General features: G+C 45.3%; 1 protein-coding gene across 1 annotated transcript in view; it reads left to right on the forward strand.

Annotated features, from left to right (window-relative positions):
* SNTG2 (syntrophin gamma 2) overlaps positions 1–23212 on the forward strand; it is a 528788-nt gene that overhangs the window by 261762 nt on the left and 243814 nt on the right. Inside the window, exons 3-5 of the mRNA XM_056564074.1 lie at positions 6107–6163; positions 14499–14556; positions 21976–22019. Coding sequence (XP_056420049.1) covers positions 6107–6163; positions 14499–14556; positions 21976–22019 — 159 coding nt within the window. The remainder of the gene's footprint in view (positions 1–6106; positions 6164–14498; positions 14557–21975; positions 22020–23212) is intronic.

Here is a 23212-nt window from a genome sequence, read left to right on the forward strand (position 1 = left end):
AGTATCTTCAGAGGACCAATCCACCGCTTTCAAAATATCCGAAAGCAAACCTCCAGATTGGACCACCTTAGTGGCCATAGCGCTTCTTGTAGAATGCGCCCTGAAGATTGAGACATCAATGCCAGCCAAGGTAATAGACTGTTTCACCGAGCGCGACAACGTCAGAGAGGAGACCGGCAAAGGAGGAGAACAAAAAGATACCAAAAGCTGGGAAAACTGCAAAGACTGCAACAAAGCTGTCCTACTCTCATAAGGCTTCAAACAGCGGACCACACACAATTTAGGATGCGCTGGAAAAATCGGATAGAACACCGTACGAAGCTGCCTCTTCGTGACCTGAAAGACGGTGAACTGAACCCCCTCAGGAGTAAATTGTCTCCTCAATATATCCAAAGCAACATCAGAAACGTGCTTAATGGAAACTAAACACAATAACATTGTCAACTTATAAGACAATAATTGAAGGGACAACTCATCATTATCTTCCCATGTAGAAAAAATGTGAAGAACAAGAGAAACGTCCCAAGTGATTTGATACCGAGGGGCATGTGATCGCCAAAACCTAATGCCCTTCAAGAGACGCATATCAATGGATGTTGTCCAACCGGAACATGCTGGGCAGAAATGGTAGACCTATAAACATTGATAGTCCTGTAAGCCTTTCCGGCATCAAAAGCCTCAGACAGGAAGTTCACAATTCCGGACATAGGGTCTGAATGGGATCCACCTGCCGTTGTGAGCACCAATGAACCCATCATTTTCAGGCAGAGCTGTAAGCCGATCTGGCGCCTGGAACTCATGCCCCGTGAATGAGGTCTCTAGCTGACTGTGAAAAACATCTATCAGATGCTGATGCCCCGAAATCAGCCAAACAATCAAAGGTAACTGCTCGGACTGAACTAACGGATGCAACTCCGCTGCAGGACCCCGTAGAAGCGAGGGAAAAAGAGGACACATCCTTTGACAATCTATGGCCATCCCCAGAACCTGGGGAAACCAAGACTGAGATGGCCACCACGGTGTGATCAACACCAGAGTCGATTTCTGCATCTCCGCTTGCTATAGTACCCTGGGGATCATGGCGAACGGTGGAAACGCATACAGCGCGCTCTGCGGCCAAACTTGAAGAAACACATCTGTTGCCAAGGCCTCCGGGTCTGGCCTCCAACTGAAAAAACGGGGCAACTGGCAAACAAGTCCAGATCCAGGGCATCCAACAGGGAATTAATTTCCTGGAAAACTGCTGGATGTAAAGTCCAATCGCTGCCGTCCACCAGATGTCTGGAGTTCCAATCCGCAATTGAATTGGATATTCCCGGAAGATACTCTCCCTACAGACAAAAGAGCCAAAATTATTTTGTGATGTCCGTCAAAACTTTCGACCTCATGCCCCCCAAGAGGTTGATGTATTGCACCGCCATGATGTTGTCCGTGCGAAGCAGGATGCAACAGTCCGACCTGTGGGAAGGAAAGCTTTTGAGTGCAAAGGGACCCGCTAGGAACTCCAGACAGTTCATGTGCAATTGAGACACTGCTTCCGAACGGCCCCGGGCTCCCCAGCCGCTCAGGCTGGCGTCTGACTCTATAATCAAATCCGGTTTGGAATTGAAAATTGTCCTCCCATTCCATTCCTGGACATGACGGAGCCGCCAAAGAAGCTTGTCCTGGGCCTCCTGAGACAGTGGAACTAGGTCCAAATAAGTCAGACCCTTCGATAAATGTTTGGCCTTGAGGCGCTGCAGCGCCCTGTAATGGAGTGGTGGCGGAAAAATCACCTGAATCGAGGCCGACAACAGGCCGACAATCAGAGCAATGGCACGTAAGGACACTAAACGTTTTCACCAGAGCCCGCCGCAAAGCGAGATGGACTTGCTGCGGCAGGTAAACCCCAGGTCGTTCCACCCAATAGCGACTCAACCTCACTGACTGCTGAGTCAGGCGCGGTACAGAAGGACTAGGCAAAAGGCAAGGTCAGACGTAGCAGAAGGTCAGGGAAGGCAGCAACGGTTTGTAGTCAAGGGCAACGGCAAGGGTCTGGATACACAGGCAAAGGACACACGGGAACGCTTTCACTGGCACAAGGCAACAAGATCCGGCAGGGACAGGAAGGTGAAGTGGGTTTTTATAGTGTTGGGAGCGCTTGGAACTAATTGGGCCATGCACCAATTAATGGTGCACTGGCCCTTTAAATCTGAGAGACCCTAGAGAGCGGGGCCGCGCACGCCGGGACTGAGCAGGAGGACAGGGCAGGTGAGAGACACGGGATGCAACCCGCGGGCAGGCACGTCCTGCCCCAGGGATCGCATCCCCGCCGAGAAACACAGAGCAGCGCTCCCGGTCAGCGAGTCTGACCAGAGCGCTGCAAGGAGGAGAAGAACGCCGCAAGTGCTCCGGGGGAGGAGTGGGACCCGGAGCGCTCGGCGCTACAGCTGTGTTGGCATTACCCAGCAAACAGATCACCCGCAGGGCCCATCCTCTAAGAACCTCCGCGTCCACCGGCTCTCCCGTGACGACTGCCTGCTCCGCTTTGTTCAGGATCTTTGTCAAAGGACCCATCAAGTCCAACAATTTATTCTGAACGGTTTTGAAGGAACGGTCAATCCCTTTTCTCAGGTTCTTGCCCAACTTCTGTAGATATTTGATCAGGATTGAATCAAGTCCCGGGGTCACTGCCACTTTGTTGTTATTGGAGGGCCGGGGGCATTCTGCCCACAGTTTATTACGATTACCCCTGTCAAGGGATTTCCTGAGCCATGCCTCAATATACTTGGCCACTTGCGGCAGCAGAGCCCATTCTCCGGACCGTGGATGCAAAATAGAATTCGGGTGGAAGAAAGGAACCCCTTTAGAATCTAGTATGGTATTGGAAGGGTTATTGGCCGTGGAGGAGGATCCAAATGGGACATGAATGTCCTCCACACAAACATCCTCGCTGTCTATACAATAGGAGAATATAGAAGGGTCAGAGAGGTCAGCAGCCGAAACAGACTCCTCCTCTGACTCATCTACATAGGAGTCAGGTTTGTTCCTTTTTGTGGAACGTGAAGCCTGAACTGTGTTATCATCCTCACAGGCGCGAAGACAGAGGACCCGTTGAAATTTTTTGTCTATCTCCTGCCATACGCTGGGGTACAGGAGAGGTCATATCATCTGAACAGTGATGACGCTTCCGGTCAGAATTGCCGGGTCTACGCAAGCTAGGCGCTTGAATGGGTATGACCGGAACAACCACAGGACTGGCCGTCGTCTCCTGGCATAAGTGGTACTTGGCCAGGGATACCGACCTTGGGATAGTCTCATTCCTAGAGGCCATGGCTAATGCCAATACAGAATGCACTGACCTATTGACCAACTGCTGCACTTGGTCAGCTGGCATTAATTCAGGTTCATGTATAGTAATGGGGCCATCCCCCATGGTCATGTCAACCTTTCCCTCAGACATAATGTGACTAGACAGAATGTGGGAATATGGACAAGCACTTTGCAGTATCAACAGGGGCTGTGGAGAAAACACAGGCAGAAAAAATACAGTTAAATTGGTGTGGTTTATTATAGGTATACTGAAACTATAAGAGACAATAATGGTGTACAGTACTACAGTAATATGGCCTATGTGTTAATACCCAGGCCCCTATGCCAAGATATATGTACATATGCCATACAGCAGGCCACTAACAGGGGAGAAAAGCCAGGAACGCACGGCCTCCGGCAGGAGGCATGGCCGCGGGGAGACAGAAGATCTTGCGACATCCGCCGCGCTGCTGCAACACATATATATAAGCGCATGCGAGAGCATGGCTGGTTCGCGAGAGGGGCGGGAGCAAGACATGGGGAAGAAGTCTAACGTCACCCGCAATAGCGGAGCGCCGGCCCGACAAGGGGTAAGATCAATACAAGCCCACCCCAAAGAAATAGCCAGGAAAAGGTGGCCAGACAGAGATAGAGAACTCAGGAGATAGACATAACAGTTATAGGTATGTACAGATAAAGATAGGCAGCCAGACCCAGAGTATGAAATATCTACCGAAGGTCTGACTACCTGAAACCAAACGAAAAGGGCACAATAGTGAACAATAATGGATAATAATGAGTAATAACACTGTAGAAGCAGTGGGGTACAGCAAGAGCACTCCCTACCGTAAAACCCCCACAACAAGCAAGAGCCTATTACTTATCTATGTACTCGGCTATTGAGCAGAAAGAAAGAGGAGGAGGCAGGACCAGAGTCAGTTTATATGGATCATCCAGTGATGGGATTGGATGGATGGAAAGGGGTAGGTGCAGTGGGTTGCTATGGGACCTGCACATTTTTTCTTCAGTATGTTAAGTTTACATTGCATGTTTTCTTTCTGCTATTGAGCTAATAAAGGAAGAATATGGATTTGATATGAGCCTCCTGTCTGCCATAAAATGTAATATTTCAAAATCATTTCCTACCTTTGCAACTAGTAACACGGAACATTTAAATCTATGGTTATATGTGAAAGCCTTACTTTTAATATGTTTTCTTTTTATATTTACTGTGCATAAATCCTCATCACAAGAGTATTAGGATTTAAAGGATTACTTCCATTTTAAGAATTTATCCCGTCCACAGGATCATTGCAATGAGACCCCCCACTGATCAGGAGAACAGGGAAAACCGGTCCCAATTATGAATGCTCAGTACTGCTCTATAATGTTCTCCATGCTGCTCCTGATGTGTGTACTATAGTGATATTGGAGAGCAGATTTTTTTTTCTGTGTGTGTACAGTGTGTTGGAGATATCATAGCAGCTAGTCTTTACCAGCTATTAACTATGGGTACAGAAGACTTGTGCAGGTATAGTTCGAGATGTGACAAGCACACTGCAATGTTCTGCTTTACTTTGTAAAGGTGATAACATTTTTAAACCCTCTTGTGATTAAAGGGGAACTCTGGTAGAAAACATTATTATTATTATTATTATCATTATTTATTTTTTTCAAATCAACTGGTGCCAGAAAGTTTAACAGATTTCTAAATTACTTCTATTAAAAAATCTTAATCCTTCCAGTACTGTTCAGCTACTGTTTGATTCAGAGGAAGTTGTGTAGTTCTTTCCAGTCTGACCACAATGCTCTCTGCTGACACCCTGTCCATGTCAGGAACTGTCTGGATCAGGAGAGGTTTGCTATGAGGATTTGCTCCTTCTCTGGACAGTTCCTGACATGGACAGAGGTGTCAGCATAGAGCATTATGGTCCGACAGAAAATAACTACACAACTTCCTCTGGAGCATACAGCTGCTGATAAGTACTGGAAGGATAAATATTTTTTAAGAGAAGTAATTTATTAATCTGTTTAACCTTCTGGAGCCAATTAATATGAATTTTTTTCCCCCACTGGATTACCCCTTTAACGTGTCCCCGTCATATAAAAAAAAAAAAAAAAAACTTTGACATGGCACACAGCCATGTCAAAAGTTTTTTCATTGGTTGGGGTTTGTGTGTTCAGATCACCACAGATCATTAGAATGAGCAGGGAGAAGCGTGTCAGAGCTACAGTGAGCTGGGGAGAACCTTGAGTCAAGCGGAGAAGCACTCAGCAGCGCACTTCTCCCGGTTAGTTCTAACAATCACTGGTGGTCTGAACACCCAGACCCGAACTGATCAAAACTGTTGACTTGTCAACATGTCTTTTTATATGAGGAGTACACGTTAATCTTATTTGAATGACTGAGCAAATCTGGATATCTTAGACATTATAGTAATTTTTTTATTATTTTCTCTTTTTTTCCCCACTTTTACAAACTACATGAAGAATGACTAAGTTTTATAATGTATGGAAACCCATATATCTTGAGAACTGTTTTTAACTATACCCAGTTAGACTTATTACAATAAAAAATGTCACATAAATCAGTTTTATTATACTAGTGCAAGCACAAAAATGCTCAGTTATTGATGCTCTTTTATGAATAATAAATTATTCTTTTATAAATTATTTACTTACCATTCCTTTTTTTGTCTATAGGAAGTAATAACAGATTGGTATGTAAAAATGTTATGAAAAAAAAATGGATGAAAGTAAAATTATTGTATATATATATTTACCTAAATTGTATTTTTTTTCACATTTTTTAAAGCGCAGAACTGTTACGCTTCACAGAGACCCTGTTGGTGGATTGGGTCTAAGCATTAAGGTAGGTATAGTGTTTTATTTTGTTTTTCCTCTACAAAATCTAGATCTAGCAATAAAAACAGTATAATATATATAAAAAAATAACAATAATCATATAGTTTCCAAACTGTTGATAACAGTTGTCCGGGCATGCTGGGAGTTGAAGTTTTGCAGCATCTGGAGGGCCAAAGTTTAATACCACTAACCTGTATGGTAATGTTTTTTGGTGGAGATCAAAATTTCTCCTTGTTGCCCATAGCAACCAAGCTTTAGCCAAAATATAACCATGCACTCCACCATATAGTATAACGGCTTGTTGAAGGTTGGTTAGGCTCAGTCAACATGTTTAGTAGTAAAGTTTGGTGGAGAAGGGATGATGCTATGAGGTTGTTTTTTTTTTAGAAATCGCAGTTTCGGCAAAGGAAAATCTTAATACAAAGATATTTAAAGGAGTATTCCGGTGGAAAAAAATAAATGTTTTCAAATCAACTGGTGGCAGAAAGTTATACAGATTTGTAAATGAATGAAGAAAAGGAGTCGATCAGCTTGCCTGAGCCTCCAGTTCACTGCAATCCTCAAGACAAGCAGCACAATAGACGAATGTAGCCAGAACATAAAATACGGAGTTTATTGATTATCACGCCAACGCGTTTCGGGTCAAGGACCCTTAGTCTTGTCATGACTAAGGGTCCTTGACCCAAAACGCATTGGCGTGAAGGGACCCATGGTAACTGTACGTGATATTGCCTGATGTACTCCCCTACCTGCCTTTCTATGGAACTTTTAATGAGATATCAATAAACTCCGGATTTTATGTGCTGGCTACATTCGTCTATTGTGAGATTTGTAAATGACTTCTATTTAAAAATCTCAATCGTTCCAGTAGTTAACAGCTGCTGTATGCTTCAGAGGAAGTTGTCTAGTTATTTCCAGTCTGACCAGAGTGCTCTCTGCTGACGCCTCTGTCCATGTCAGGAACTGTCCAGTGCAGGAGAGGTTTGGTATGGGAATTTGCTTCTAATCTGGACAGTTCCTGACACGGACAGAGGTGGCAGCAGAGAGCACTGTGGTTAGACTGGAAAGAACACAACTTCCTCTGGAGCATACAGCAGCTGATAATTACTGGAAGGATTACAGTTATTAAATAGAAGTCCTGTTACGGAGCTGGATGTGGATCCTCTAACCTGTGTTGCAGATGACTCGGACCATATCGGGGAGCGGAGTCTAAGGTGCCGCTAGTCTTCACCAGAGCCCACCGCAAGGCAGGATGGGCTAGCTGCGGCAGGCGACTCCCAGGTCCCTACCCCCGACACAGCTCAACCACACAGGTAGCTGGGCAAGGCGAGGTACCAATGGATGAGGCAGTAGCGTAGTCAGATGTAGCAGACAGTCAAGGCAAGCGGCAAAGGTGTGAAGTCAAATAAAGTAGCGGGAAGGTCTGGATACACGGATACGGCAAACGGCAAAATATGGAATGCTTAATCTCAGGCTAAAGGCACTGAAGATCCAGCAGGGAAGTGGGAGAGGTGCAGGAACTTTATAATGTAGTGACAGGTGTGACAGTAATTATGGGCGTACTGGCCCTTTAAATTTCAGAGCTCAAGCGCGCGTGCCCTAGGAGACGGGGAAGCGTGCGCCGGAGCCGAGACACAGAGGAGAAGACGGCAGTGGAGTATGGTGAGTGACGGGCTGGGATTCGCATGTGGGCGCATCCCGCAATGCGAATCCCAGCCCCGCTGGCAGACGGGGACACAGAGACTCTGCGCTCACGGCCGGAGCGTAGAGTGTAATAGTACCCCCCCTTTGGTCTCCCCCTCTTTTTGTAGGACAAGAACTTCTGGATTAGGTCACGGTCTAGAATATTATCTTGTGGCTCCCAAGTCCTTTCCTCCGGTCCGAATCCTTCCCAATCTACAAGGAAGAAACGTTTTCCTCTGATGAGTTTGGAGTCCAGAATTTCCTTGACAGTAAAAACATCGGGGGGTACCTGAGATGAGAGTAGGAGAAATGTCCTTTTTAGAGAAGCGGTTATATGTGACAGGTTTCAAGAGGGAGATGTGAAAAGAATTTGGGATCCGGAGGGAGGAAGGCAGATGAAGAGAATAAGCCACTGGATTTAGACGTTTCTTGACCTTGAAAGGACCCAAATAGTGTGGACCCAGTTTATAGCAGGGTATAGCAAGCGAATATAGTTAGATTGCAACCACACTCTGTCTCCAGGAGAGAACTTGTGAGGAGAACGCCTTTTCTTGTCCACTTGAGTTTTCATATGGGTCATGGCATATAAGAGAGAGAGGCAAGTCTTCTTCCAGATGGAGGTGAAATTCTGTACTAGTTCATCTGCCATAGGGACACCAGAGGGGGAAGACAAGAGAAGGGGTGGATGTGGATGAAGTCCATGGATTACATGGAAAGGCGAAGTCCCAGTGGATTCGGAATCCTCATGGTTGTAAGAAAACTCCGCCCAGGGAAATAAATCAGTCCAATTGTCCTGATGAGCCAAAACAAAATGGCGAGGGTAGTCTCCCAAGACTTAGTTCACCCTTTCAACTTGTCCATCAGATTGAGGGTGATAAGCCAAAGAAAAATTTTATTTGACTTGGAGACGTGAGCAAAGGGCCCTCTAGAATTTTGAGACAAATTGAACTCCCCGGTCAGACACAATATGAGTAGGCAATCCATGTAAGCGAAAGATGTGATGGAGAAAAGGTTTAGCAAGCTGCGGTGCCGATGGTAATCCTGGCAGGGGTACAAAATTAGCCATTTTAGAGAATCGGTCTACTACAACCCAAATGACTGTATTGCCGCCAGAGGAAGGAAGGACGATAATAAAGTCCATGGCAATATCGGTCCAGGGGCGCTCTGGAACTGGCAAAGGTTGTAGAAGTCCTGTTTTAAAGTTGGCCACCAATACTGTCGGGATATGAGTTGTAAGGATTTACAGATACCGGCATGACCGGCCAACAATAAGAAATTACCACATTTCAAGGCTCGAAGTATGAGATGAGGAGTTACGAACGTCTTTCCAGGAGGCAGGTGCTGAAAAGTTGCTGGTGCTGCAGAAATGAGATGATTAGGAGGTACAATATGCAGAGGATGGAATTCTTGGTTTTGTACATCTGAGGATCTAGACAGAGCATCCGCCTGAAGATTCTTCTCTGCTGGACGGAAGTGAATAAAAAAGTTAAATCTGGAGAAAAACAGAGACCAGCGACCCTGACGAGGGTTGAGACGATGAGCAGTCTGTAGATAGAGCAAGTTCTCGTGATCTGTAGAAATAGTAATTGGGTGTACAGAGCCCTCCAAGAGATGATGTCATTCTTCCAGGGCCAACTTTATAGCCAAGAGCTTGCAATCTCCTATGGTATAATTTCTCTCCACAGAAGAGAAGGTCTTAGAGAAAAAAACACAAGTTACAGTTCTACCTTTGGAGGACTTTTGTGTCAAAACTGCACCTGCACCAACTGAAGATGCATCCACTTCCAGAATAAATGGCTTGCCTGGATAGGGTTTTGATAACACAGGAGCAGAAGCAAAGGCAGACTTTAATTGTTTGAAAGCTTCTTCAGCCTCAGGAGTCCAGACTTTTGGATTGGCAGTCTTCTTGGTAAGCAAAGGGAGCTACCAGAGTGGAGTTGTGAGGAATGAATTGCCGATAGTTATTGGCAAAGCTGAGGAAGCGCTGAATTGCTTTCGGACCAGTAGCATAGAGATGATTTTCACAGAGACGCTGTAACACTTGGTGGAGGGGAGAGTGATGAGACTGGACATTGGGAGAGTAGATGAGTATGCCATCCAAATAGACAAGGACACAGGAGTACAGGAGGTCACGGAAAATATAATTGACAAACTCCTGGAAAACTGCTGGAGCATTACAGAGTCCGAATGGCATCATAAGATATTCAAAATGTCCGTCACGAGTATTAAACGCAGTCTTCCATTTGTCCCCTTCACGTATACAGATCAAATTATAGGCTCCACGAAGGTCTAGTTTAGAGAAAATCCTGGCACCCTGCAGATGATCAAATTACTCCGAGATTAAAGGAAGTGGGTAATGGTTCTTTACTGTAATTTTATTCAAGCCTCGGTATTCAATGCATGGTCGCAAAGACCTGTCTTTTTTTTCCACGTAGAAGAACTCGGCTCTGGCAGGGGAAGAGGAGTTCCTTATAAACCTCTTCTGAAGGTTCTCCTGGATAGAATTAGACATGGCCAGAGTTTCAGGGACTGACAAAGGGTAAATTCTGCCCCTGGGAGGAGTGGTTCCAGGCAGTAAGTCAATAGGACAATCATAGGGACGATGTGGAGGCAAAACTTCAGCTTGCTTTTCAATGAAGACATCAGAAAAGTCCTGGAGGAATGAAGGCAAACCGAACAGAGGACAAGAAGATGATGGTTCCAATTTAGACAAACGTGTATGAATACAGTGGCTGTTGCAATGCGGATTCCAGCAAGGAACTTCTCCAGTTTTCCAATCCAGCTGCGGGGCATGGAGCTGCAACCATGGTGGGCCAGGCAAGAGAGGAGAAGTACAATGAGGTAGTACATAGAAGGACAAGTTCTCCTTATGCAAGAGTCCGACTTGCATTGACAGCGGTTCTGTGCGATATAGTTTGGTACAGTCCATTTTTTCTCCGTTGACAGTAGAGATGTACAGGGGCTTTAAGAGACGGGACACAGGCAGATGATACCTATGTACCAGGGAGGCATCAATAAAATTTCCCGCTGAGCCAGAGTCCAGAAAGGCAAGAACAGAGATTATCTCTTAGGAGGGTAGAGAAAGCTGGACCGTCAAATTTAAGCATGGAGAGGTGGTATTCACACCTAGAGAGGCCTCTCCCACAAACCCTAGGTGCGAGCGTTTCCCTGTGACTGGGGACGCAGAGGACAATCCTTGAGGAAGTGGAGTGCACTGATGCAGCATAGGCATAGATTCTCATTTTGTCGGCGAGTTCTTTCCTGCAGGGTAAGACGAGACCGATCCACTTGCATAGCCTCCACTGCAGGAGGCAACGTAGAAGTTTGCAGTGGTTGCTGGAAGACAGGTGCCAGACGAGGAAGGTGCCAAGGTCGTGCAGACTCCCTTTCTTGGCGTAGTTCCTCACGTCGCTCAGAGAAACGGATATCAATCCGGAATAGCAAGTGTATAAGTTCATTCAAGTTAGATGGCACTTCCTGGGCAGCGAGGACATCCTTGATATGACTTGATAATCCTCTCTTGAAGGTAGCGCACAGAGCTTCATTATTCCATGACAACTCCGTTGCCAGAGTACGAAACTGTATGGCTCAGTAATGCCGAATCAGTGGAGGAATCTCGGGATGGTCCTTTGAAGACACCTCGAAATTCCGACAGGAATGCCTGGAGATTAGCAGCGAGAGCATCACTGCGCTCCCAAAGTGGAGTTGCCCGGGCCAAAGCCCTTCCAGTTAAGAGACTGATGACGAAGGCCACATTTGCTCGTTCCGTAGGGAACTGTTCCGCCATGAGTTCTATGTGCATGGAGCACTGAGTCACGAAACCACGATAGACTTAGGATCTCCCTTAGATTTCTCTGAAAGAGACAAGCAGAGTTTTGATCCAGAGATGAATGCAGGAGTGGGAGGCAAAACCGGAGCAGGAGGAGGCTGTGGCGGTTGTTGTTGAGCGGTGAGTAAGGCTGGGTCCACACTACGTTTTGTCCCATACGGGAGCGCATACGGCAGGAGGGAGCTAAAAGCTTGCGCTCCCGTATGTGGCCGTATGCGCTCCCGTATGTCATTCATTTCAATGAGCCGACCGGAGTGAAACGTTCGGTCCGGTCGGCTCATTTTTGCGCCGTATGCGCTTTTACAACCGGACCTAAAACCGTGGTCAACCACGGTTTTAGGTCCGGTTGTAAAAGCGCATACGGCGCAAAAATGAGCCGACCGGACCGAACGTTTCACTCCGGTCGGCTCATTGAAATGAATGACATACGGGAGCGCATACGGTTACATACGGGAGCGCGAGCTTTTAGCTCCCTCCTGCCGTATGCGCTCCCGTATGGGACAAAACGTAGTGTGGACCCAGCCTAACTGCTGCATCATGGTGGACAACTGGCTCAACTGCTGTGCCTGCTGAGCCAACTGCTGTGACTGGAGCGCCACAATGGAAACGAGATCCGGATTATCTGATAAGTCCTGGAAGGATTAAGATTTTTAAATGGAAGTAATTTACAAATCTGTATAACTTTCGGGAGCCAGTTGATAAAAAAAAAAAAAAAAAAATTGTTTTCCAGTGGAAAAACGATGCTTTCAAATCAACTGGTGCCAGAAAGTTTTACAGATTTTATAGAGATATGTAAATTACTTCCATTTAATAATCCTTCCAGTACTTATCAGCTGCTGTATGCTCCAGATGAAGTTGTGTAGTTCGTTCCAGTCTGACCACAGTTTTCTTTGCTGACACCTCTGTCCATGTCAGGAACTGTCCAGAGGAGGAGAAAATCCCCATAGCAAATCTCTCCTGCTCAGGACAGTTCCTGACATGAGCAGAGGGGGCAGCAGAACTACACAACTTCTTCTGAAGCATACAGCAGCTGATAAGTACTAGATCGATTAGATCTAGATCGATTTTTTTATATAACATTTATTTACAAAGCTGTATAACTTTCTGGCACCAGTTGAATTGAAAACATTTTCCACCAGTGTCTCCCTTTAAGGGGCTAAATGTTTGCCTGGTAAATAAAAATGTTTACACCTAATCTTTTTTGTTTATGTTATATTATTGTTGGCAATCTTGTTAATCCCTAGCTATGTCTGGCAGGAAAAGTGCATAAGTGGGCACTGCTGGCAGCATTTAGCAAGTCCCCACTGGCCTGAGGACTTGATTCCTTCCCTGTAGTGAGTCTGGAAGATTTCCCTTCATTTAGTCTAATGGACATTCTGGTAAAGTCGGTAAACGTTGTATGCCGAGTCCAATGAATCAGCGGTAATGTGATGGATTATATTAACGTGTGTCTAATTACACAGAAAAAATATCTTGATGTTTGAAGGTTGTATTAGCCGTGCGCCAATTTCAACATGGATTTGAGTTACATTTATTAGACACGGCATCTCTCGTAATTATAGATGTTGCACAGGAATGGAAACAATTTTTAACATTTTTCCATAAACCATGCCCATGGGCTATGTCTGGAGGGTGCTACCCATGGAAAACAGTGGCACGCTTTCTGGAAAACAAAAATCAAAACACTTGTTTTTTTCCCCAATCCCTGTAAGCTTTGAGTCATACATAAAGTTTTTATTTTGTATAGTTTTTGAATGCAGTTTTTTTTTTAGCAAAAGTCAGAAGGAAATCCGGCGGAAAGGAGGAGGCAGAGATTCATCAAAACCTGTGCAGAGGAAAGGTTGACCAGTTGCCCATAGCAACCAATCAGATCGCTTGTTTCGTTTTTTCAGTGGCCATTTTAAAAATGAAAGAAGTGATCTGATTGGTTGCTAAGGGCAACAGGTCAACTTTTCTTCTGAAAAAACAGGTTTTGATAAATCTCCCCCCAAGAAGTCAAAGTCCTCTCTTTATACTTATCATTCCTTTTTTAATCCATTCTTGATTTTGATTCAAAAACGTACCAAAATGTGTCTCAAAAACCGTGTGTGTGATTCCTGCCCAATTCAGAGCCCTGTTAACTTCAGTGGGGCTCTGAATGGAATTCTGCAAAAATGTAAAGACACGTCTTATCATTATACGGAAACTCCGTTGAAGTCAATGGGGGAGATTTATCAAAACCTGTCCAGAGGAAAAGTTGCTGAGTTGCCCATAGCAACCAATCAGATCGCTTCTTTCAGTTTTGAAAAGGCCTCTGAAAAATGAAAGAAGCGATCTGATTGGTTGCTAATATGCCGCTACGAGCAGACACACTGCGATGTGCGAGTCTCAGTATAATTGCACATCGCGGGAGCTCTCTGCATAGCTCAGAGCAGGGAGAGTGGCCTCAATGTGCGAGTACGCCGCGCACATCAATGCAGTGTGTTTGCTCGCCGCAGCGTATTGCCGCTACGAGCAGGCACATGTAAAGACAGCATAGAGCGGTCCTTCACCAGCGGATCCGGAGCCTAAAATACGCTGTAAATCCGCTCGTGTGAACGTACCCATATACGGTATTTTCCAACCAGGGTGCCTCCAGCTATTGCAAAACCCCAATTCTCAGCATGCCCGGACAGCCTATGGCTGTCTGGCTGGGAGTTGTGGTTTTGCAACTACCGGAGGCACCCTAGTTGGTAAACACTGCCCTAATAGCATACGGCTAATAGTAGTCGAACTGTTTTCACTTTATAAAACCTTACATTGAGCTGTATTGTATAGATTATTCTGACCGACAACTATCTGTTTTTTTCAGGGTGGAGCACAACATAAAGTGCCTGTTGTTATATCTAAAATTTTCAAAGATCAACCAGGTAAAGCTTTATTTGTTTTATAAATATATAATAAAGCATAAATTGCTACATGATCAATAACGGTGTAATTTAGAGCATATTTTGTTAAAGTCCATGGGGGAAATTTATCAAAACCTGTGCAGAGAAAATTTGCCCAGTTGCCCATAGCAATCATTTTTCATGTTGAAATTGTGGTGTCCCGAACAGCTGAGAGGACAGCGAGAGGCTCAGCAGGTGAGCGGGCATCATACCCAGTGGGTCCCAGTTCCTATCAGCAACCAGGACCCGGGGCTAATACCGTACATCACTGATCGGGCTGATTTCCATTATTAACCCTTTAACCTCTTAAGGACCCATGACGTATGCGTGCTCATGAGTCCCGGTCCTGCGATATAACGTGGGGTCACACGGTGACCCCGCATCATATCGCGGCGGGCCCGGCGTCATAGTGAAGCCGGGACCCGCCTCTAATAGCGTGCGGCACTGATTGCTGTGCCGCGCGCTATTAACCCTTTAGCCGCGCGCTCAAAGCTGAGCCGCGCGGCTAAAAACGAAAGTAAAAGTGCCCGGCTAGCTCAGGGAGCTGTTCGGGATCGCCGCGGTATAATCGCGGCATCCCGAACAGCTGTAGCACAGGAGGAGGTCTTCTTACCTTCTCCTGAGCTGTCCGATCGCCGAATGAATGCTTCAAGCCTGAGATCCAGGCTTGAGCATTCAATCGCCGAAAACACTGATTGATCCATTCCTATGGAGATGGATCAATCAGTGTAAAAGATCAGTACATGCAATGTTATAGCCCCCTATAGGAGCTATAATATTGCATAAGAAAAGTGTAAAAAAATCATTAACCCTTTCAATTATCCCTTCCCCTAATAAAAGTTTGAATCACCTGGCATTTCCAAAAATAAAGAAAACATTATGTAAATAATAATAAAATAAACATATGTGGTATCGCCGCGTGCGGACATGTCCGAATTATAAAAATATACCGCTTTTTAAACCGCTCGTTCAATGGCGTACGCGCAAAAATATTCCAAAGTCCAAAATAGCGCATTTTTGATCACTTTTTATACCACAAAAAAGTGAATAAAAAGTGATCAAAAAGTTGGATCAGAACAAATGGTACCACTAAAAACTTCAGATGACGGCGCAAAAAATGAGTCCTCAAAGCGCCCTGAACACAGAAAAATAAAAAAGTTATAGGGGTCAAAAGATTACCACTTTAAACGTATAAATTTTCCTGCATGTATGATTTTTTTTCGTAAGTGATACAAATTCAAACCTATACAAATAGGGTATCATTTTAACCGTATGGACCTACAGAATGAAGATAAGGTATCATTTTTGACAAAAAATGTACTGCGTAAAAACAGAAGCCCCCAAAACTTACAAAATAGTGTTTTTTCATCAATTTTGTCGCACATTGATTTTTTTTCCTGTTTCACTGTAGATTTTTGGGTAAAATGACTAATGTCATTACAAAGTAGAATTAGTGACGCAAAAATTAAGCCATTATATATAATTTTAGGTGAAAATTTTTCAGAGTTATGATTTTTTAAAGTTAAGGAGGAAAAATTGAAAATGAAAAAACGGAAAAAGCCCGGGTCCTTAAGGGGTTAAACACTGCGAGCAAAGTTAATTGCGGCATCTAAAACGGGAGATTGCCATTGCCGGTTAGCTCAGTGGGCTGCGTCCCAAACAGCTGAAAGGACAGCGGGAGGGTACTTACCTCCCTTCTCTTTGTCTGATTGTCGCTTGATTGCTCCAAGCCTGATATCCAGGCTATGGCATAGCATTGTTCAGTGTATGCAATCAAAGTATTGCATGTAATTGTCCCTTACGGGCAGGGGCAGACTGACCGGCCGGTCCGATCGGACATGGTCTGAGGGCCCGCCGATGCTGAGGATCCAGGACACTTGTCCCGGATCCCCAGCAGACAGCGTTGCCCTCTCCTGTATGTGTGGTACACGCACATGCAGGAGGAGACATCACATCTGTGTGATTCGTATCTGCAACCAACACAGAGCTGACATGACCTCCGTCCCCAAGCAGCGCAAACACCGATGATGTTACTCATCGGCACTTGCACTTTAGAGGAAGAAAGATGCGGCCCCTGCTGCTGAGGAGAAGATCGCTACATGGGATCAGGTGAGCATCTTTTTTTTTTCAACGGGGGAGGAGTAAAAACTCTGCTGCCTACACCTACTGGGGGAGGGCGGACTCTAACTCTGCTACCTACACCTACTGGGGGGGGGGACTCTGCTGCCTGCATCTACTGGGTGGGGGGATGTAACTCTAACTCTGTTGTCTACACCTACTGGGGGGACTCTAACTCTGCAGTCTACACCTACTTGGCGGGACTCTGGTGCCTGCACCTACTTGGTGGAGGGAGGGAACTCTTACTCTGATGTATACACCTACGGAGGGGGGAAATCTAACTCTGCTGCCTGCATCTACTGGGGGGGACTCTAACTCTGCTGTCTACACCTACTGGGGGGACTAACTCTGCTGCCTACACCTACTGGGGGAGGGGAAAAACTCTGCTGTCTACACCTACTGTGGGGGGACCCTGCTGCCTTCACCTTCTGTGGGGGGACCCTGCTGCCTATGTCTACTGTGGGGGGACCCTGCTGCCTACACCTACTGTGGGGGACTTTGCTGCCTACACCTACTGTGGGGGGGAACTCTGCTGCCTACACCTACTGCCGGGGGACCCTGCTGCCTTCACCTTCTGTGGGGGGACCCTGCTGCCTATGTCTACTGTGAGGGGACCCTGCTGCCTACACATACTGTGGGGGAACTCTGCTGCCTACACCTACTGTGGGGGGAACTCTGCTGCCTACACCTACTGTGGGGAAAACTCAGCTGCCTACACCCAGTGTGGGGAACTCTGTTGCCTACACCAACTGTGGGGGTCTGCTGCCTACACCCACTGGGGGGGAACTATGCTGCGTACACCTACTGCGGTGGACCCTGCTGCCTACACCTTCTGTGGGGGGGACCCTGCTGCCTATGCCTACTGTGGGGGCACCCTGATGCCTACACCTACTGTGGAGGGACCCTGCTGCCTACACCTACTGTGGGGGACCCTGCTGCCTACACTTACTGTGGGGGGAACTCTGCTGCCTACACCTACTGTGGGGGAACTCTGCTGCCTACACCCACTATGGGGGGAACTCTGCTGCCTACTTCCACTATGGGGGGAACTCTGCTGCCTACACCCACTGTGGGGAACTCTGTTGCCTACACCCACTGTGGGGGAACTGTGCTGCGTATATCTACTGTGGGGGAACTTTGCTGCCTACACCTACTATGGGGGAACTCTGTTTCCTACACCTAATGTGAGGGAACTCTGCTGCCTACAGCTAATGTGAGGAAACTCTGCTGCCTACACCTAATGTGAGGGAACTCTGCTGCCTAAACCTAAATTGAGGGACTATCTACTATGTTCCTGCCTATCTAATATGGGGACAAACTACTAAACTAATAGGCGGGCTACCTACTAACTACATAAGGGGTTTTCATAATGCCCCTCCTAAGACTAGACTGTGGATCCGCCACTGGGTGGAGAGGGTGCTGGCTACCTACATGACTAACTCCCTTGCTACCTAACTTTGTACCTGGATGCCTAACTACTTACCTGCAACAGAAGAATGCAGCAGCACACTGCCAGCACAAAGATATAGGTGCAACATGAATATGCAGTTAAAACATGGAGAGCTATACAGCTATGGTGTAATAGAGGCAAATGTGAAACTATGAAATAGTGAGGCACTTAGCTCGCAAATTTGTCTCCGCCGGCGGTCAAATAGCTTGGACCGTCCCACCGCGATAAGGTGGCCTCATTGGGACGGACCCTACACTGTGAATATGCCTCTGTGTGAACAGTTCAGTAGGCATGGCAGGGTCTGGAACATCCAAGACACCTTATATACACACCTGATAGAGGTGGGTGGGGTGCAGGGCCAACATGGAGGTAGCCACTCCCCCGTATGTGCAATTCAGACAAAGAATAAGTCAGCCAGCACTTTAGTTGATGCCAAACTATTATATGGACCTGGCCTACAGGTGCACGCTACTAGGCTAGATATACAGCAACAGAAGGATGCAGCAGCACACTGCCAGCACAAAGATATAGGTGCAACATGAATATGCAGTTAAAACATAGCTGTATAGCTCTCCATGTTTTAACTGCATATTCATGTTGCACCTATATCTTTGTGCTGGCAGTGTGCTGCTGCATTCTTCTATGGTGATTTTAAAAAAAATGCTGAAAAAATTATAATAAAAAAGTGTCAATAAATGTGAATTAGTTCCCCCGACTTATTCACATTTATTGACACTTTTTTATTATTATTTTTTCAGCATTTTTTTTAAATCCCCATAGGGGACTATTGCATGCAGTTTTTCTTTTGCAAACACTGAACAATGATGTCATAGCACAGCCTTGATCAGTGTTATCGCTGCTCAACTTTATTAATGAATAAACATGATCTATATATATATGTAAAAAGAGAAGTCCTGACACACTGACTCATCAACACCCAGCCTAAACCCTTGGACCTAGAAAGCTGTTGTTTTTAAGACGTGGACAAGGAATAAGAAAGGATTTTTCGAAATTCAACCCTTAAGTGGTACACATATTATGGGTCGGGATATGAGGTCGGGATAGGAGGCCGAGATAGGAGGACATATTCGCACACAGTGATACCACATACTTACATAAAGTTATAATTTTATAATTGTAGTTGTTACTGCTAAATTGATTTTTTTTTTAACCCCTTAAGGACCCAGGGTTTTTCCGTTTTTGCATTTTCATTTTTTCCTCCTTACCTTTAAAAAATCATAACTCTTTCAATCTTTCACCTAAAAATCCATATGATGGCTTATTTTTTGCACCACCAATTCTACTTTGTAATGACGTCAGTCATTTTACCCAAAAATCTACGGCGAAACGGAAAAAATTAATCAATGTGAGACAAAATTGAAAAAAAAAAAAACATTTTGTAATTTTTGGGGGCTTCCGTTTCTGCACAGTACTTTTTTCGGTAAAAATTACACCTTCTTTTTATTCTGTAGGTCCATGCGGTTAAAATGATACCCTACTTATGTAGGTTTGATTTTGTCGTACTTCTGGAAAAAATCAAAACTACATGCAGGAAAATGTATACATTTAAAATTGTCACCTTCTGACCCCTATAACTTTTTTATTTTTCCACGTATGGGGCGGACCGTGCGGTTTAATTAATGATATATTTTTATAATTCGGACATTTGCGCATGCGGCGATACCATATATTTTTATTTTTATTTACACTGTGTTTATTTATTTATTTTTAATGGGAAAAGGGGGAGGGGTTAAATGATCTTTATTCACTTTTTTTTTCACTTTTTTGTTTTTGCAGTGTTATAGCTCCCATAGGGACCTATAACACTGCACACACTGATCTTTTACATTGATCAGTGGTTTACTCATAAGAAACCAGTGATCGATGATTCTGCCGCTTGACTGCTCATGCCTGGATCTCAGGCACTGAGCAGTCATTCGCCGATCGGACAGCGAGGAGGCAGGTAGGGACTCTCCAGCTGTCCTGTAAGCTGTTCGGGATCACCGCGGCTATCCCAAACAGCTCCCTGAGCTAACCGGCATGGTTTCACTTTCATTTTAGACGCGGCGTTCAACTTTGAACGCCACGTCTAAAGGGTTAATCAATGCCGTGCGCTATTAGCCACGGGTCCTGGCCGTTGTTAGAGGCCGGGCCCGACCCGTTATGACCGTTATGGCCGTGGCCCCGCGTTATAGATCGATAGCGGACTCAGGGCGTACAGGTATGCCCTTGGGTCCTTAACAGGTTAAATGTTCCAAATATTTTTTGGGAGGTTTTGATGTAGATTTTGGAGTAAAATTATTGATGTCATTACAAAGTACAATTGGTGGCACAAAAAGAATCAAGCCCTCATATGGGTCTGTAGGTGGAAAATTCAAAGAATTATTATTAGAAAACATTATTATTAGAAATTATTATTCGAAAACACAAAAATGACCACCACTATTTGCAGAATATCCTTTCATGTTTTCCAGGTGGACATTCCCCAAATATTTTGCTGTGTGAACCAGGCCTGGTGCAAGTATTTTTGCCACCCTAGGCAAAAGCTAATTTTGCCACCCTTTGACCCTGCCCATTTGCTCCGTCCTTTGACACGCCCCACCTTACTACTGGGGTGACACACTGTAACAAAGCTCCTCCTTGTTACGCCGAGCGCTCCGGGTCCCCGCTCCTCCCCGGAGCGCTCGCAACATCCTCGCAATTGCAGCGCCCCGGTCAGACCTGCTGACCGGGTACGCTGCGATACCTCTCCCAGCCGGGATGCGATTCGCGATGCGGCAGGCGCCCGCTCGCGATGCGCTTCCCGGCTCCCGTACCAGACTCGCTCTCCGTCGGTCTTGTCCCGGCACGCGCGGCCCCGCTCCCTAGGGCGCGCACGCGCCGGGTCTCTGCAATTTAAAGGGCCACTGCGCAACTGATTGGCGCAGTTAGTTTAATTAGTGTGTTCACCTGTGCACTCCCTATTTATACCTCACTTCCCCTGCACTCCCTCGCCGGATCTTGTTGCCATTGTGCCAGTGAAAGCGTTTCCTTGTGTGTTCCTAGCCTGTGTTCCAGACCTTCTGCCGTTGCCCCTGACTACGATCCTTGCTGCCTGCCCCGACCTTCTGCTACGTCCGACCTTGCTCTTGTCTACTCCCTTGTACCGCGCCTATCTTCAGCAGTCAGAGAGGTTGAGCCGTTGCTGGTGGATACGACCTAGTTGCTACCGCCGCTGCAGGACCATCCCGCTTTGCGGCGGGCTCTGGTGAATACCAGTAGCAACTTAGAACCGGTCCACCAGCACGGTCCACGCCAATCCCTCTCTGGCAGAGAGGATCCACCACCTGCCAGCCGAATCGTGACACTCCTCATGTAATCAGCTTACTACTGGGGTGACACACTGTAACCAACCTCCTCCTTATGTAATCACCTTACTACTGGGGTGACACACTGTAACAAAGCTCCTCCTCATGTAATCTCCTTACTACTGGGGGGACACACTGTAACAAACCTCCTCCTCATGTAATCACCTTACTACTTGGGTGGTGGGGTTTAGCTGGATGGGCGGTTGCTTTGGATGCTGTCTAACTTTATTGCTGCGAGCAGAGGGATGCCCCAATCAAGAGTGCGCTCTAGGCGGCTGCCAATTTTGCCTATAGGCAAAACCGGCCTTGGTGTAAACATAGCCTATGAGTATGTTTTAGATTTCCTGCAGATATAATAATTCAAATCCTTTTAATAATAATCTTGTGTAACAGTAGTTTCAAATATCTTTGTTTAAAAAAAAAATAATAATAATAATAATAATTGTTAACATTCTAATTGTTTTATTTTTTTGTGTTGTTATTTAGCTGACCAGAGTGGGTTGTTGTTCACAGGAGATGCCGTAATGCAGGTAAGAAGTGATGATTTTTATTATGAATTATTTTTAAATCCATATACAAATGGAACAATAAAACACATAGATAATGCAAAATGTCTGTATTGCTGTTATATACCTCATATAAACATACATCTAATTGTGTGTAGGGCTTTTTGATGTCCTCACATTTGCAGTAATAGCCTTCTCACAGAGGGCAGCCGGCTGGGCTCTCAGACCCCGAAGCCTTGCCCCCTGTTGTTTCAGTGATTTTTCTTGAGCTTTAAATCAGTTGATTATAAACATTTGCTGTACAGGTTTGATACAAAGCTAATATATTCTACAGTAATTGGAATGGTATAGCCGTCATATACACAGTATATGACCCTCTGTATCATGATCACAGGGAGGGCACCATTGTATTGAATTGCATGTTTTTAATTTGCTGCTATTATTCTTACTGTAAAATCACTTTGATGCTAAACCGTATGTGTAGTTATAAATACTCCCAGGTGATTAACTATCCATCAGGTTGTAGGTCACATTGTTCTGTGTAAACCTACATGCTTTAGCGGTAAATCTTTAGGCTTCATATGTTCTGGATTATTTAGCGTTTTTAATGACATAGGGCTGGAGCTTATATTTGCTAATACCAAATCCAAATATTTTGACATAGCCTGCCCATTCATATCTTTTCACCTATGCCTTTAGGGTCTTTTAGTGCTGCATTTGCAGTGGATCTGGGACATGTATCTCTTCTAGTTTCCCTATAGGTCAATGCTCGATCCCTAAAAGGCCTTTTAAAGCATACCTGCCATAGAATGCATCTATATGTTACTTACAAGGCTATGCAAATGTTTTTAAAATCCCTCTGTTCTGCTGCTCATTCATTCTGAAATTCCCTGCTCAGGAGGGGGCGTGTCCCAAGCAAGCACTAATCACTGATAGATTGCCGGAGGCAATCCAATAAAGGCCCTGAGGGTCCCAACTAAAAATTTACTATGTACAGGACTTTAATTTGCGGGTCCAAAATTATAATAGTGAGAAAAGAAGGAAAAAATCACACATTTAAAAACACTATGTGCTCCTAACTAATGGCTGAATTAGTAGGGCTTATTGGGCTCGACTAGCTCCATAATTTTCCTTAATTCGTAGGAGATACATTGTATTTTTGTATCCCAGAACTACTGATTGTTAGGGCACATAGCATTTAAAACCATAACACTGCC

This window comes from Hyla sarda, chromosome 3 (genome assembly GCF_029499605.1).
Source record: "Hyla sarda isolate aHylSar1 chromosome 3, aHylSar1.hap1, whole genome shotgun sequence".
NCBI classification, from domain to species: Eukaryota; Metazoa; Chordata; class Amphibia; order Anura; family Hylidae; genus Hyla; species Hyla sarda.